At 44.5% G+C, this 16,805-nt stretch overlaps 1 protein-coding gene across 1 annotated transcript in view; it reads left to right on the top strand.

Moving 5' to 3' along the window:
* LOC142189634 (complement factor I-like) overlaps window positions 1-16,805 on the top strand; it is a 57,869-nt gene that overhangs the window by 14,583 nt on the left and 26,481 nt on the right. The window contains exons 3-4 of the mRNA XM_075262236.1: window positions 6,268-6,371; window positions 7,294-7,373. Of these exons, the coding sequence (XP_075118337.1) occupies window positions 6,268-6,371; window positions 7,294-7,373 (184 nt within the window). The remainder of the gene's footprint in view (window positions 1-6,267; window positions 6,372-7,293; window positions 7,374-16,805) is intronic.

Raw genomic sequence — 16,805 nt, 5'->3', positions numbered from 1 at the left:
TTCTAGGTTGCCCCCACATTTTCTTTTTATGCAGATTGTGAGCCCCACATACAGCTCACAATGTCCATTTTTCCCTATCAGTATGTCTTTTTGGAATATGGGATGGAAATCCACACAAACACGAGGCCAGCATACAAACTCCTTACAGATGTTTTTTTGCGGGATTTGAACACCAGGACTCCAGCGCTGCAAGGCTGCAGTGCTAACCACTGAGCCACTGTGTGGCTCCTTTGCCCCCACATTTTCATGTTGTACTCCTCCAGATTCATGTCCCTTCCATCCTCCTGGTTGCCCCCACAGTATCTTGTCCCCACCACACCATCAAGTCCCCTTCAGATTCCACCAACAGTTCCATGTCTCCCTGAGGTTGTCTCCACATTGTCATGTCCCTCCCAGGTTGCCCCCACAGTTCATGTATCAAGAATTTCAATTCAGTTGCTATACTTTTAAGGTTACCTCGTCAACCTGGGAAGCTTCTGCATTTTAAGGGGTCCCCTGGGCTTGTCCAATAAGCAGCTGAAGATATATAAGGGTCTTATATATATAACGGTCTTAAGACCCTACCCTCCTGACCCAGGTTGCTTACTAATTTAGTTTGCTAGTTTGGCACTGAACCTGATGGTGTTAATTGGATAGTTTTTCTGACCCTTGGCTCGTTTGCCTTCTGATTCTGAAATTCATGTACTAGTTCGTATTTGACCCTTGGCTTTCTATTACATATTTGTTTTGTCTCCTGATTCTGCCTCTGATGATTTCTCCTGGTTTTGACACTTTGCCTGAATGATTATTCTCCTTTTTCTGGTTATGATAATTCAGACATCCAAATTTAGCAAAGCCCATCTGGCCTCGCAGTTGGCGCTGGTGATGACATTTAGGGGTCTATCTCTATCTCACAGTGCTGGTTTTTGTTCCTCTACTTGCTGTTATCAACCAGTTTCTGCTTTTGCTATAATTTGCTCTTACATCTCAACCATAACAGCATATCTTATCCATTCATTATCTGCCTGAATACTGTGGCTGTGTCACTAGGTTGGGCATGGATCAGATACCCATAGTTTGGAGACCGTACAGTCCTACAGGTGTCTACCAGACATTTGCAGTATATCCTGTAGATGCCCTGAATGTCTTAGGCTGCATTCACACTGAGTAACGCTGGCGTTTTTTGTGCTTATTTTTGCACATAGCGCCGCGTTAACGCCGCATATACGCCGCGTTTGCATCGCGCTATTTTGCGGTGGCATTGACCGGCGCAAACGCGCCGTATACATGGCGTTAACGCGGCGCTATGTGCAAAAATAAGCACAAAAAACACCAGCGTTACTCAGTGTGAATGCAGCCTTAGATTGAAATACCACATTATCAGTGAGGTGATAAGGAAATGATGCTGGCAGTAGATCATTATCATTATAGACTCCAGTGCCCCATGTATATACTATTCAGCAGGACTGGGATGCAAAGTTTTAACACTTTCATAAGGGGGGGGTAGTTATCTGTGCATCACAAGAATATGAGGCTGCTCTTTCTATTTTAGCACAGCCTCATGCCCATATCTGTGGTAATGTGGGTACATAATGTGCCTTTTTTGTGACCGTTTTTATGATTCACATGGTAGATTCCCAGGTCATTTAATAATGCCTGAGAATTCAGTGATTATAGTTACGCCTGATCTATTAACTGAACATGAACCATTTTACACTGCACTCAGTAAAAGTCATTACAGTACAGATTACAGGTGAGGTCTCATGGGAGTCTTTCAGTTGCTCTGTCTTCCTGTCAGACCAGACAGTCTTGGTAATTTCTTCCAGCCACAACTCATCTCTGCAAAGTTTACAAAAAAGACATCTTTGTCACCTAACATTTCCTAGAAGCAGAATATGCAATTATGGGACCTGTGGATAGAGGGGGACCAGTTCTGATTTTCTTCTACTTCCAGGAATAGATTAGCAGCATTTTCCTGGAGCCACCACTACCGTGTTTCCCCGAAAGTAAGACAGTGTCTTACATTCTTTTTACCCCCAAAAGTCCCACTATGTCTTACTTTCGGGGTATGTCTTATATTGGGAAAACCAACCCCCCCCCATCATCATCATCAATCATAACTTCAATTGTAACTTCTTACAATTGAAGTTAGAGATGCGCGAATACTATTTGAGTAGCGCGCTCCCATTGCAATGTATGGAAGCGGCAGGCAGACTTTGCCGGCGGCCGCCGCTTAATGGGATTCTACCATTAAAAGAAGTTCTTTCCTCTGACCACGTCGGAATAGCCTTAAAAAAGGCTATTTGTCTCCTACCTGTTGCCATAGCCAGCGCCGCCTTCTTCCTCAGCTGCGTCCGCCCCGTCTGTGTCCCCGTCGGGCCTCATGGATGACGCATGCGCAGTCGGCTCTGGCTGCGAGAGCCTGTTAGAGCCGACTGCGCATGCGTCATCCATGAGGCCCGACGGGGACACAGACGAGGCGGACACAGCTGAGGAAGAAGGCGGCGCTGGCTATGGCAACAGGTAGGAGACGAATAGCCTTTTTTAAGGCTATTCCGACGTGGTCAGAGGAAAAAACTTCTTTTAATGGAAGAATCCCTTTAACTCCTCGCGTGCCGAGCGCTTCCATTCATTTCAATGGAAGCGTGCCATTGAAATGAATAGAAGCGGCTGGCACACGGGGGGTTAAGCGGCCGCCGGCAAAGTCCTTCTTCACAGCGTTGTGCTGTGAGAGCCGGGGGGAACGCCCCCTCCCTCTCCGGGGAGTTCCCCCCGGCTCTCACAGCACAGCGGAGCCCCGTGTTTCCCCGATACAGTAGTAACACCCCCCCGAAAGTAAGACAGTGTCTTACATTCTTTTTACCCCGAAAGTCCCACTATGTCTTACTTTCGGGGTATGTCTTACATTAGCCGACCTCCCTAAAACCCCCGCTACGTCTTACTATCGGGGGTGTATTACTATTGGGGAAACACGGTAGCATAGTAGTAAAAAAAAATATTTAAAGCTTTGAGTTTAAAGGGATTCTACCATTAAAACACTTTTTTTTCTCGTTAACACGTCAGAATAGCCTTAAGAAAGGCTATTCTTCTCCTAGCTTTAATAGTCTTCTCCGGCCCGCAGTTCGGTTAAAATCCTTGTTTTTGTCGGTATGCAAATGAGATCTCTCGCAGCACTGGGGGCGGACCTCAGCGCTCAAACAGCACTGCGGGCGTCCCCAATGCTAAGAGAGAACTCTCTCCAGAGATGCCCCCATCTTCTTCAGAAACCGCCTCTTCACTCGTCTTCTTCCAGCTGGGGTCACACTGCGATGTTTGCGCATTCGGCTCTGCCATCGAGCCTCATGCAGAGCCAACTGCAAATGCCGGCGGCCATTTTTTTTTGTGGCCGCTTACGCAAAAAAATGGCCGCCGGCATTTGCAGTTGGCTATGCGTGAGGCCCGATAGCAGAGCCGAATGCGCAGGCATCACAGTGTGACCCCAGCTGGAAGAAGACGGGTGAAGAGGCGGTTGCTGAAGAAGATGGAGGCGTTGCTAGAGAGAGTTTTCTTACAGCATTGAGGATGCCCCCAGTGCTGTTCGAGTGCTGAGGCCCGCCCCCAGTGCTGCAAAAGAATTCATTTGCATACCGACAAAAACCAGGATTTTAACCGAACGGCGGGCTGGAGACGACTTCTAAAGGTAGGAGAAGAATAGCCTTTCTTAAGGCTATTCAGACGTGTTAACGAGAAAAAAAAGTGTTTTAATGGTAGAATCCCTTTAATAGTAACTCCTTAAATTTCTATGGACTCTGCTTCCCCTAGTGCAGCCAGTTTTCTACATAGCAGGGTAATGAACTACTTTTAGTAAAAGTTTAGTAAAAAGTAACCCTGAAACATTTAATGTTTTTCCTGACCAGTTTCATATCGAAGTGGCCCGGAGACAGGGGTCCAGGCAACTGTCAGCCATGGTCCAGGTTAGAACCTTGGTCTGCCAGTTAAAAGGATTCTATCTTTAGAATCCCATTTTTTTTTTTCTCCCTAACACATAGGAGTAGCCTTAAGAAAGGCTATTCTCCTACCTTTAGAAGTCTTCTCCGCGCCGCAGTTCGGTAGATATCTCCATTCTCTTTGGTCTGCTAATGAGCTTTTTTGCAGCACTGGGGGCGGTCCCCTGCTCTCAAACAGCACTTGGGGCTTCCCCAGTGCTGCGAGAAAACGCTCCAGTGCTGCCTCATCATCTTCTGGTGCGCCTCCCCATTGCGTCCTCTGCGATGATTCTTCTTGCGGCACCTTCTGGGTCTAAATCCCAGGCGTATGCAGTCGGCTCTGCCCCTGGGCCTCAGGCAGAGCTAACTGCGCATGTCTGTGGCCATTTTCTTGTGGCCGCTTACGTGAGAATACTGTGCATGCGGTACACTCGTGTAAGCGGCCACAAGAAAATGGCCTCAGACATGCACAGTTGTCTCTGCCCGAGGCCCAATGGCAGAGCCGACTGCTCATGCCTAGGATTTAGATCCAGAGGAAGCAGCGGGGAGGCGCGCCAGAAGAAGATGGAGGCGGCGCTGGAGAGTTCTCTCGCAGCATTGGGGAAGCCCCCAGTGCTGTTTGAGTGCAGGGGACCACCCCCAGTGCTGTGAGAACTCATTTGCATACCGAAGAGAACTGGGATATCTACTGAACGGCGGCGCGGAGAAGACTTCTAAAGGTAGAATCGTCTTTCTTAAGGCTATTCTTACATGTTAGGGAGAAAAATGGGAATCTAATGATAGAATCCTTGTCAGGATTTCTCACATAAGTACTATCAAGGTGTTTGTGGGATTCCTCTATGGTCCCCCTTTTTTGAACTTCAAAAAAACAATTCTCTATTTTGCTTTTAGACTTTCCACATTCATATAGAAACCTTACAATATCATTTGCTTTGGCTTTGCTTTGTAAAAGGCAAAAAATTTAAAAAGTCATTTCTGGCTGGTTTAGACCTAGAAGGACCAGGTTGTATATTCATTATGGTGTAGAGTTCCACAGTTTCTAATCTATAACTGGAAACACAATAATTAATTAATTAAATGAGTTAATTAGTTATGCAGCATGTCCATATTCATTAAAAAAAAAGTTACATACTTACTATCGTGTGTCTCTGAGGCACCGCCAGATCTTCCTGTCATTATAACGAACAAAGCACTGAACAAATCTCCACCAAATTAACACCACATGCTCTGTTCCTATTGTTTGAAAGGTATATGGGTGGAGCTTCTGATCAGATACTGGAATGTGGAATTATGGGGGAACAAAGATTGGAAGGCGTATGATAGATGCCATTATAGTACTTAAGGGTTAAGTATCCCTGCTCTGTACTGTTTTAGGGTAGGCAGAAGATTTAGAAGTATGTGGAAGAGATTTCTTAAAGAGGCGCTTTCACGTCCTCATGGATGTGAGTTATTATATACCGCTAGAACGTCAACAGTGCACTGAATTCAGCACTCGGTTAGCTTTCCTGGTGTGCGCCAGAGTGCAGGAGATATCAGTGCAAAGCTTCTTTCTGCCAATCCCTGCCTGCCTGTGTGTATATGTCTGAATCTCTAACCACACTTTGGCTGAGCAATGAGATCGGTTACCTGTTACCATGATCTACTGGACACACATATACTGCTCTTCTGTCTTTGTCATTTACAAGCTAGTTCTATTGACTGTAATGTCTAAACTATATCCTACTCTCTATCTGCCATGTTTGCACTTTGGTCCTTCCATTGTAGATGATCGGCCATAGGGCGTCTGCCATGTATGCATTTGACTCTGTGAAAACATTACTTTTCTGTTGCTTACTTCTGTGAAGATGCGTTGTACTTCTGCCATGCTTTCATTTTTGATTTGGACGCATATGTCCTTTGTTGTGCCAGGTGTGTACTATGTCTTAGTCTCTGCCTGTCATGTTTGGACATATGTCCTTTCATTAAGTCATTATGTCGGCTATCTGTGGCCTACAGGTTTCTGGAATACCTTTGTAACCTCTGACCTTTGGGCCTCTGCTTCCTATGGCCTTCTAGTTTCTGCTTTACCACGGTTAGCTGACATCATCCGGCTTAGGCAATACCTCTGTGGACTATGGCCTTCTGCCATGTCTAAATCTCTGCTACCTGTCCTTCCCTGGATTTCTCTTTTACACCAGGCCTCTGTTATCCGTATGTTCAGGTCTCTCCTGGATTCTGAACCTTTGTTTCCAGTCCTGAATTCCTGTCAGTATTTAGTCTGTGCACATATTCTGTTTGCCTTAAATGCCTCTGATCACATTTTAGGTTTTGTCTGTTTCTGTAGTGTCCGCACCATAGTTCTATCCTGCCTGGTCAGCTGCTACCAAACCGGGACCACCTCAGGAGGTAGCGACCTGGCAGACTCCCTGCAGCGAAGTCCAGATCCCCGTATGGGGGTTAAAGGGTGAAAACCAGGGAGTCTGCTTAGACAACGCCCTTAGAAGTGGCCCCAAGCCAAACCGGTTTGGTAGCACAGTGGGTCCACGATCCGCTATTACCAGAGCTCCCCTATAAGGACATCTGTAAAAATGATGGTGGTCAATACTTAACTTTGTCAGAATTCTCACTGGAGGGTTCAGACTAAGTTTTACTATTGGGCCCTATGACTTCTCTGTGCAATGAATATTTATTTACAGTTTCTTTTTATTAATAAAAATGATTTATACAAAATAATTGATTATTGTATCGTTTTCATTTGTGCAGTCACTTTTCATTTATGAGAACATTCATTTTATTAAAATTTTTGCTTGAAACCGTAATGCTAGCTACCGCGTTTCCCCAAAAGTAAGGCATGCGGGGGGTTTCTGTTGAATTGCCTAATATAAGGCACCCCTCGAAAATAAGGCATACCCAAAAATCGTATACACAGCAAAGCCGGCTGCTGCCTCTGCTGTTGTGTCCCCTGTCCCTGCTACTGTAGGATGAGCTCTCCCAGCTCATCCCAGAGACAGCAGCCGGCTTTGCTGTGCACACGGAGCACAGAGCACACAGAGCACGGCATCCTGCTGTCAGTGAAGTGGGGATCGCTAAGCCCCGCCCATAATGGCCCCACTAAGCCCCACCCCACGAAGGCCCCGCTAAGCCCCACCCACAACTTCCAGGACGAACAGCAGCACCAGCGCTGCTAAGAAGATGGGAAGGGTAAGTAGGATACCTCCCCCCCCTACACTACCTACAACCGGCAGTTATGCTGACGCTCCGCTAAGGAAGTGCCGGCATGACTGCCGGTTGTAATAAGACATCCCCCGAAAATAAGACAGGTCCTATATTTAGGGCGACAATTTAATATAAGACGCTGTCTTATTTTCAGGGAAACCGTATTCTAGTAAATATCTGAGGCTAAATGTGGCTTCAAATCTGTGGAAATTCACTGAAAGATCTGCAAATATGGTGATTTTACTACAGATTTTGCAAAGGAATATTACACAGGCTGAGCATTTAAAATATGTGGCCTGCTTATATTTCTTCCAGGATTTTCATGCTACATTCAGATCCATATGTATTATATTGTGCTGCAAACTGCCATGGATTTGTGATGAAGAGTCTGTGGTAATTCTACCATGTCTGAACATTGCTTTAAAGGGACAGCGCAAAAGGAGGCACAAACATTTGGAAACTGTCGAACCATATAAATCTGAATACATTTAATGGTCAGTGGAAAGACATGTGACTGTCCCATTGTAATAGCGGTCCTTACTGGATACTATGAAGATAAGACTACCTTGCTGTCACTTTATGATGGACTCCGGTCATATCTCGTCACTTTTCTAGGCATTTAGTCTCTGTCATGGGTATAGGCAGGCTAAAGGGGTTGTCCTTGTATAGACCTTTATCCACTATCCACAAGACAGAGTCACCAGGTCCGCCACTCATCAGGAGGATAGGGGACCAAAAGTTCACTGGCGCTCCATTCACATGGAAGCCTTATGAGGACTTTTAGTCCCTCATCCTTCTGATCACCGGGGGACCCAGCAATCTGGCCTCCAGCGAATTGCACACTTATTCCCTGTCCTGTGGATAAGTGTCCATAATTGGACAACCCCTTTAAGAGTTAAAGCGAGAATCATGACTAGATATTTGCAGCACCCAAGAATACCCAGTGATGTCATAAGTAGTCATGTCAGTGACAAGAAATGTGTAATGTGCATTAGGCACAGCCATCAGGTCCACAGAGAAATAATCCTTATACCTCAGTGCAATGGCGTAATTACCAGGGGAGTGGCTGCCATAGGGCCAAAACATTAGGGGGCCTGGTGGGCCCTTGATGTGTTTTTTTTTTTTTTTTAATAGGCTGGAATAACCCCAGCAGGTAACTGTCCCTGTTTACTTACCAATCCCCACCCCTGCTCACGGCCGTCTGTACTTCCCTTTCTGCGGATGCAGATGTGAGCAGGAGCTGGGATCGGTAAGTGAGGCCGTGGGCTATCATTATACCCGGGGGTCTTTTCAGACCCCAGAATATAACAATCGGAGGCCCAGGGGAGGTGAGGAAACATATAAAATACTGTTACTTATGTCTCCTGTGCTCTGACAGGCTTCGGGCCTGTGTGGTGACGTCCCAGACGCCACGCGGGCTGGGCTTGCGTCACTATGTGTCGGGTCACAGTCCTGGCTCACGTGACGTATGACCAACATTGAAGATGGCCGAATTCAGCGGGGAGTGCACCAGAGCCAGGAGAGATAGGTAAACAAATTTTTTGTTTGTATCCTCCTCTCGGGTTCTGATCATTATACTTTGGGGACTAAAAAGACCCCACAGTATAATAATTGTTCATGGGTGATCCACAACAAGGCCTAATACTGTGTTCAGGGGCCACTATGGGACATAATACTGCATGCAGGGGTCACTATGGGGCATAATATTGTGTGCAAGGGCCACTATGGGGCATAATACTGTGTTCAGGGGCCACTATGGGACATAATACTGCAAGCAGGGGTCACTATGGGGCATAATATTGTGTGCAAGGGCCACTATGGGACATAATGCTGCATGCAGGGGACCACTATGGGGCATTATAGTGTGTGCAGGGGCCATTGCAGTGCATAATAGTGTGTGCAAGTAATACGGTTTGTGCCACACTGGGGAGGGGGTCGTTGGGGTCAAGGGGGGCCATGTCAATTGTTCACCTTGGGGCCCTGGCATTCCTAGTTACACCACTGCCTCAGTGTTTGTAGCTCCCAGATTCCCTCTGAGCATACTACGTATAATAGAATTGCCATCTGAGCTATTCCCAAATTATGGAATTGCTTATTATACAAATTCCAAAAATTCTTCAAGAAACTGACAGATCAAAGACAGCAAGCAATACAATTTACCTATAATCCAACACCGTTCTGGAGGGCAGAGTCTAATGCAAGGCAGGATGGGTTTTACAGATCAGAGGCCCATTTTACCTGCTGAATCAGCTGCAGATACAGTTGATTACAAGGTCAGATTATAATTGGGCAAATGTACCACTGCCATGGACCCCTTAGGCTGGTTTTACATGACCGTATTGAATGTACGGTCCACAAGTTGCTGATCGGCAACATAGACTCCGCAGATGTCCGTGTCCTGCCGCACTCGCCCATAGAGTTCTATTGGTGAGTCTGTGCAGTGTCGCAGTTCATGGCCATTATGGACATTTGTTATAAATTGCGGACCGCGGTTGCGGCCCAGCCACACCACGGATAAAATATCCGGTGGTGTAAGAGGCCACATTGAATATAATGTGTCCACAATTGAAAAGCCTCAATTGCGGACCATTTGCGGACTTACATTACGGCCGTGTAAGACTAGAATTACAGCCATGGGCTGCTGGTAACCACACATCATACATATCATAATCCACCCCTGGATACAGTGTTAAAGTAGTCTAGGACCTGATGTGGCCTCTACTCAATACAAGTTATCAGTTATACACTGATAACTACTAAGCTAGCGCCCCTTGTAGAAGCGCCTGCATGCTGCCAACACAGGTGCTCACACAACAATCCACAGAAATAGAGGGGGAATGCAGCGATCTTTGGGGTGGAAACCATTTTTCAATAAAATTTCAGATTGTGTTCATGTTACCTGCCGTCCACACAGACAAACATGATAGTGAGAGAAGGCTTTTCTTATAAAGAAAATTCGGTCTGCATCACAGATTACCATAAAACAATGGTGGTGCTTGATTAAACTGATCAGACCCTACAGCCATCCTGTGCAAAGAAAATCCTGGGCCTGGTATAAAAAAAGATAACTATCCACCTGATACAGGTGTCATTATACAATGTCTATGTGTTGTACAAAACAAGTCAATCTGTACAGCCTTGAGAAAAGGGAGGACTTGATTTAAACCTTTAACTATATTACATGTTCAGGAGGAAATAAAAAAAAAACAACAGAAGAAAAAGGGGGCACAATCTGAAATTAGTTTAGGGGAGGACCGAAGGAATGGAATACACTTCTACAGTGGTGAACCTAGCCTCTCTGCTGCCTGAGGCGGACGATCAAAAGGCGACCCCCTCCCCGAATACTGGGTGGGGGTGGGGGTATGGTTTATCTTTTGTTCGTCCGCATCAGGCAGTGGAAGGGGTAAGTGGGCTAATGGTAACATTAAACTGAATATAGTGCAGGTAATATTTTGTTACTTAGAGGAGACATCTTCCCACATTTCCTGGTTCTTCCCTTTGGACTGCCATAACCACTTCTTCCAGCTGTGACTTGACTCAGTAAAGTTTGCAACACAGACAGCTTTGACTCCTCACTTCTCCACGCACTCGACCCTATATATATATATATATATATATATATATAAATATATATATATACATAATGTCCCACAGCGGCACCTGCAACCTGTTATGCCCTACAGTCGCCCACTGAGCTATTATGACCCACATTTGCCCACCCAACTCTATTATGCCACACATTGGCCACCTCTGAACTATTATTATACTCGGGGGGGGGGGGGGGGGGGGGTCTTTTCAGACCCTGGAGTATAATAATCAGGTGAGGTGAGGTGAGGGAGGTGAAGAAACATAATAAACACTGTTATTTACCTCTCCAGGATCCGATGTTACTCCTAGCAGGCTTTGGGCCTGTATAGTAATGTCTCAGATGTCATGTGGTCTGGGACATTACCATACAGGCCCAAGCCTGCTCGGATTAACACCAGATCCAGGCAAGGTGAGTAACACTGTTTATTATGAAATCTCTTGTCAATCTTTCTTTTCCGTCCACATCTAGGGAGTTTAGCCACAGTGCCATTGGCTTTAAACTTCTTGATGACACTACGCATAGTAGACATAGGAACATTCAGGTCTTTGGAGATGGTCTTGTAGCCTTGAGATTGCTAATGCTTCCTCACAATTTTGCTTCTGAAGTCCTCAGACAGTTCTTTGGTCTTCTTTCTTTTCTCCATGCATGCATGGTTGAGTCAACTTTAATCCATTTCAACTGACTGCAAGTGTGATTTAGTTATTGCCACCACCTGTTAGGTGCCTCAGGTAAGTAACAGGTGCTGTTAATTACACAAATTAGAGAAGCATCACATGATTTTTCAAACAGTGCCAATACTTTTGTCCACCCCCTTTTTTATGTTTGCTGTGGAATTATATCCAATTTGGCTTTTTGACAATTCTTTTTGTGGTTTTCCATTGAAGACAAATTAAATGAAGATAATAATACCAAAGAATTTGTGATTGCAATCATTTTCTGGAAGAAAATGAGTATTATCTGACAGAATTGCAGGGGTGCCAATACTTTTGGCCAACACTGTAGCATTTGGCCAATCAACGCTGGTTCTGCCGGAGGCTCGTCTGTGACGAGGCGGAGACTAAGATTGAAACCACAATGAACACTGCTGTGGTCCGATCTTAGACTCGGCCTCGTCACAGACAAGCCTCTGGCAGAATCAGCGTTGATTGGCTGAATGCTGTACACTGTATAGCATTCGGCCAATCAACGCTGGTCAATGCATTACTATGAGAAAAAGTGAGCTCCCGCATAACCGCAAGCTGCCAGCTCTCCTGACTAGCAAAGACGAGCCTGCTGCAGAACCAGCGTTGATTGGCCGAATGCAGTGTATACAGTGTATAGCATTCGGCCAATCGACGCTGGTTCTGATATGAATCTTTACTGCGAATAACGAGTAGTATTCGATCGAGTACAAGTATTTCAAAAACCTGCTCGATCGAATACTGCTCGCTCATCTCTAGCCGTGAGATCTTCCATGCTGTGGATATCCTCCACTTTGTGGATCCAGTGGCGAAGAGAAGGCGGGTGAGACGATTTCCAGAGCACCAAGATGCAGGCACTGGCAGCATTGACCATGTGCCACAAAGATGACCTGTGATAGGCACAGAAAGAGAAGTCTGAGAGGTGGAGCAGGAAGAAAACTGGCATACAGGTAAGGGGGGTCTGGAAAATGTGACCTAGAAACCTATGGGCACCATCCCCAAAGTCCCTCAACAAGGAACAACTCCAGAATATGTGCAGTCCTTCTCTTCCGCTTTCATGTAAAAGCGTCTCCTGGATAAAGGCAACATGGGTTCTCTTACTCCAAAATAGACGAAGCAAGGAGGATTTCTTCTCAGGGATATTAAGACCGTTAGCATTAATGGAGGAAAACACCAAAGAATCCATGTCAGGAAGCCGGAGACCTACAGAGGGTGAGAGAAAAAAAAAAGGAGGGGGGAGGGGGAGAGAGGAGGGCGATAAAAAAAGGGGGACAGAACAATACAAACAAAAAAATAAACCCCAATCTAAACTAATCCCAGAGTGGGTGACACCAAACAATGGGAAAAACCCCACTAAAGCAGGTCTCAGGGTCACACCACAGCACATACCTGGAGAGCTGCCAAGAACCTAACTAATGGCGGAGAGGTAGAACTAAAGCAAGTTGTTACCCATTCCCCAAGCAGCAAAACTGATGGCCACGAAGGCAGGTAACAGAAGAGGGGTGGATGAAGCCAGAACCCAAGAGTGACGGCTGGTCTAGGGAAACCAGTGCAAACGAGGTGGATTCTACCAATCAAGTAAGGAGACTGCACCGCTGTCAACGACCCGAGGGGGACGGGGGAATCAACTCAGAACAGCCAAGGGTAATGGAAACATACCGTTAACCAAGGAGGGAAATCTGGGGCCGTCAAACTGCAGCGCACCTCCAGGAGGGGGGCAAGTCTCACTGGCGGAGGACACCGCCAACCAAGGTCCACGGCGGCCCCCACCAGGGCAAAAATCTTAAACCTCAAAGAGCGCTGTATACACAGCTAATGGGCGCCACCATGATGCGGCCGCCCTCTGATGATAGGAAATATATGAACACGTGAAACTCTTGTTAGTATGCCCTACAAGTCAGATATAGCGAAAAGTCATTTTGGGGCTAACCAAGGTCCCATACGGATCGACATGTGACATACTTTTTTTTACATTCTCCACCTCTGTAGATGAAACTATGTCCATGTATATGTGTGTTCATGTATGGGGAGTTTATTCATAGGATGACGTCACAACCGCAATCCTAGGCATAAGTTATTGCTTGCCTTGAATAATATTAGAATGATTTTGTACCATGACTATAACCAATGCAGTACACAGAAGACCCGACTGCACCGACCCGCCATATCAGGAACTCTATATATGAGTTTTATACATTTGTATAAATATTGGCGTGCTATATCACTTTTGATTTTTTGATTTCACGGTGTTGAACTCAAAGATATGATATTCACACGTATTGTAATGAGATTGTAATGTTATATTATTTTCATTGTTATATTTATGTAGATTATGCCAAATTCCAGACACATGGGATGCGCTACCTGTAGTCCATATAGATGAATATATAAATATGAGCATGAAAAAATGGGCTGCCAAGGTGAAACTCTGGACTGCAGCACGGAGTTAAATGGACCTAATGTGAACAGAGGCAATATTTCACCAGCATGCCATATAAAATATGACTTTAACTAAATCATGCCAAAATTAATACCAACATGGATCCATAGTAAAAACATCAATAGACAAGCTTATGCGTTTCTGGCAATCCTAGCGATCCCTTACACATGCTCATATTTATGTAGAGTCTGAGGAAGATCATAAATGGACCGAAAACGTTAACTCTGTATACACCTATGAATAAAACAGTGATCAATCTCACTATAGCCGTGTGAAGTCTATTCTTCTACTAAGACGGGTTGGGACCCTACCTTCACAGGACAACTGCACCCCTATTGACTACTACGTGTACCCCTGGATAAATCCTTCACGGCTGTGGTTTCCAAAATGGGATCACATGTCAGGGAATTCTATATTACTGGCATTTCAACTCTGCATAAGTGTTATGGTGTCCAAAAACCAAACCATCCAAATCTATGCTGCAAAAACCAAATAGCGCTGCTTCCCTTCTGTGTCTGGCTGTGCCCTAATATCAGTTTATACCGACATGACAATGTTATGTATGTTATCCCGGGTACACCAGTGTCATACATGTGGCATAAACTGCAGTTTGGGTGCACAGCAGGGTGCAGAAGGGAAGGAGCGTGATGTGGCTTTTGGAGATTGAGATGTTTGGTATCTGAGCACCATGTCATGTTTGTGGACCCTGTAAGGTGCCAGAAAAGTGGATTCCCCAAAGGAGTGACCTCATTTTGAAAAGTGAACACCAAAGAATTTATCAGGGGGTGTAGTGAGTATTAGTATCCCAGACGTGACTGCACAGCGGATAGTGAAGAGAGAATATGTAAACTGTGCGGAGTACATTGTAAACACCAAATTCCCTACTATTTCCCCAGTATTTCCTATTACTGTGGTGGGAGGGAAGGGGTCACTTCTGGTATATTTTCCCACATATACTCTAAATTTCAGGTGTCCGCTGATATCCGCTCGCACAGCTTATATATTCCCCTCCTGCCGCAGCCAGTTGTGTTCTAATAAATTGGTGATTTGGGGTTTTTGTCTTCACATTGCTAGATGCTATATTTTCTTTATTTTCCTAGTGATGTGGCCATATAAGGGCTTGTTGTTTGCGGGATGCAATGTATTTTGTAATGCCACCATCTTTGGGTGCCTACAACTTATTGAATACATTTTATTAACTCTTTCTTGCTGGAATTAAAAAAATAAATAAATCAATTCTGGTATTGTGTTTAACCTTTTAAATTTTTCGCCATAAGCAGAAAACATAAGTAACATGTGACCTTTATACTGTGGGTCAGTACGATTACGGAAATACTACATATATATTATTTGTTTATGCGATACTAATTCTGCAGAACAAAAACCCATTTGGTAACATAAAAACAATGATTTCTACATTTTCTGAGAGGCGTAACATTTTTATTTTTTAGTTGACAGCGTTGGTTGACGGCTTATTTTTGCGGAACAACCTGTGCTTTTTATTGGTACTGTTGTGGGGTACATCTGTATTTTTTATCACTTTTTTTTTTGTAAGGTGAGATGGCGAAAAAACACTACTTCCGGCAGGTTTTTCCGTTTTTTTTTCCAACATTCACTATGTGCGTTAAATATTGTTTCCATTTTATTGTACAGGTTGTTACAAATGGCGGCGATACCAAATATGTATTGTTTTTATTAATTTTTAGGTTATTTTTAATATAATTAATTTTCTATAGATAAAAGGGAATTTTGGGGGCTTTATAACTGTATTAATTTTTTTGAATCACTTTATTTTTTTAAAAAAATTTTCCAGGCAGCCTGGGGTCACTGGCCAGACCCCAGACTGCATATTACAGATACCTGCACCCCCCTTCCCCAGCCTCACTGCAGGGGAGGGGGGGCACAAACATCACAGAACCCCTTCGATGCCGCGGTCATTCCCCCCGCTTAGATAGTGAGCGGACGTCTTACTTTTTAAGTAACATTACGTCCCAGTGCGCAAATTACCTTACTCAGGATGTAATATTACATCAAAGGTAACTAAGGGCTTAAACCCTCATATGGCAATGTGAATGGAAAAAATTTAAAAAAACAGTTTGGTAGGTGGAGAGTAGGGTTGAACTGATCTTGAGATTTCAGGATCGTTTTTAAAATCCGATTTCCGATCATTTTCCTTTTGAACCCGATCCCAATTCTGATCCCAATGCAAGTCAATGCAATTTTTTTTTAATAATCGAAGATCAGATTTTAAAAACGATCCTATTTACTTCACAGCATGGAATTCAAAAATTGAACACTAAGTTTTAGACTCCACGCTGTGTAGTGATTTTAAAAAAATCCTCTGGCTACTTCGTCCCCCCTGGTGTCCACTTACCTGCACAGATCACTGTGCAACACGGTGGCTCAGTGGTTAGCACTGCAGCCGTGCATCACTGGAGTCCTGGGTTCGAATCCCGCCAGGGATTTCCTCCCATTCTACAAAGCCATATTGATAGGAAAAAAAAAATACATTGTGATCCCTAAATGGAGCTCACAACCTACATTTAAAAAAAAAAAAATTGGCAGCTTAGCTCTTCAATAATTTAATATGTATATCCAGCTTTAGGGTTGTTGTTAGGGTTGTTGTAGGGTGATTCATGTCCATAAAGAGATTATCCTCTGACAGTATATTAGTATTATAGAAAAATATAGGATTGCTCACAGCTCCTAACTGATGGTAAAGAAAAAAAAATTTTTTAAAACAAAAAGTTTTCACATTTACTCACTTGTCAGACATTGGTGTCTCGAAACAATAGCCGTGTAGCCGATCAGATCCTGCGGAATGAGTGCACAGGAAAAAAGGTATCCCTCGGCCGGACCGATAGCAAGAGCTGAACAACTAGGAATAATCCTGCACACTATTTTTATGGAAGTATGCGAATAAAAGTGAAGTTTTAATCCACATTCTCTTAGTATAT

The sequence above is a fragment of the Leptodactylus fuscus genome, chromosome 1 (genome assembly GCF_031893055.1).
Source record: "Leptodactylus fuscus isolate aLepFus1 chromosome 1, aLepFus1.hap2, whole genome shotgun sequence".
Classification (NCBI taxonomy): domain Eukaryota; kingdom Metazoa; phylum Chordata; class Amphibia; order Anura; family Leptodactylidae; genus Leptodactylus; species Leptodactylus fuscus.
Note: the sequence above shows the minus strand (reverse complement) of the source record. Positions and strands in the feature narration are given on the sequence as shown.